This window comes from Octopus bimaculoides, chromosome 23 (genome assembly GCF_001194135.2).
Source record: "Octopus bimaculoides isolate UCB-OBI-ISO-001 chromosome 23, ASM119413v2, whole genome shotgun sequence".
NCBI lineage: Eukaryota > Metazoa > Mollusca > Cephalopoda > Octopoda > Octopodidae > Octopus > Octopus bimaculoides.
The window spans coordinates 29,761,750-29,762,064 of NC_069003.1; the positions used below are offsets into that span (position 1 = coordinate 29,761,750).

The following is a 315-nucleotide window of genomic DNA, read 5'->3' on the forward strand; positions in this document are numbered from 1 at the left end:
ATTTAGTTATCCATAGTCCGATGATATTTCGGAATACAATTCCCTCTTCAAACCTTCTTAGATGGAGTCTCTGCTATAAACTGTTTACTAACGGCTTTTCTTCCACCCCCTCCCACCCCCCGTTTTATGAGTTGCATATACCAACCCCAAGATAACAATGTACAGCCAATATCAAATAAAGGAACTCACTGAGCATTTTCTTGAGTGCATCGAACGTGACATCATCGACTTTCTGGAAACAGAAACAAATACACTTAGTTACAGATAAACAATCGTATATTTAGCTACAACATACAGAAGTGTAATACACTGCAG

The 315-nt window shown here is 38.4% G+C and overlaps 1 protein-coding gene across 4 annotated transcripts in view; it reads right to left on the reverse strand.

The window, feature by feature from the left end:
• Nucleotides 1-315, reverse strand: part of LOC106869930 (protein EFR3 homolog A) — a 77,992-nt gene that overhangs the window by 12,623 nt on the left and 65,054 nt on the right. For all 4 annotated transcript variants that reach the window (XM_052976065.1, XM_052976064.1, XM_052976062.1 and 1 more), the window contains one exon: nucleotides 190-232. In XM_052976065.1, the coding sequence (XP_052832025.1) occupies nucleotides 190-232 (43 nt within the window). The remainder of the gene's footprint in view (nucleotides 1-189; nucleotides 233-315) is intronic.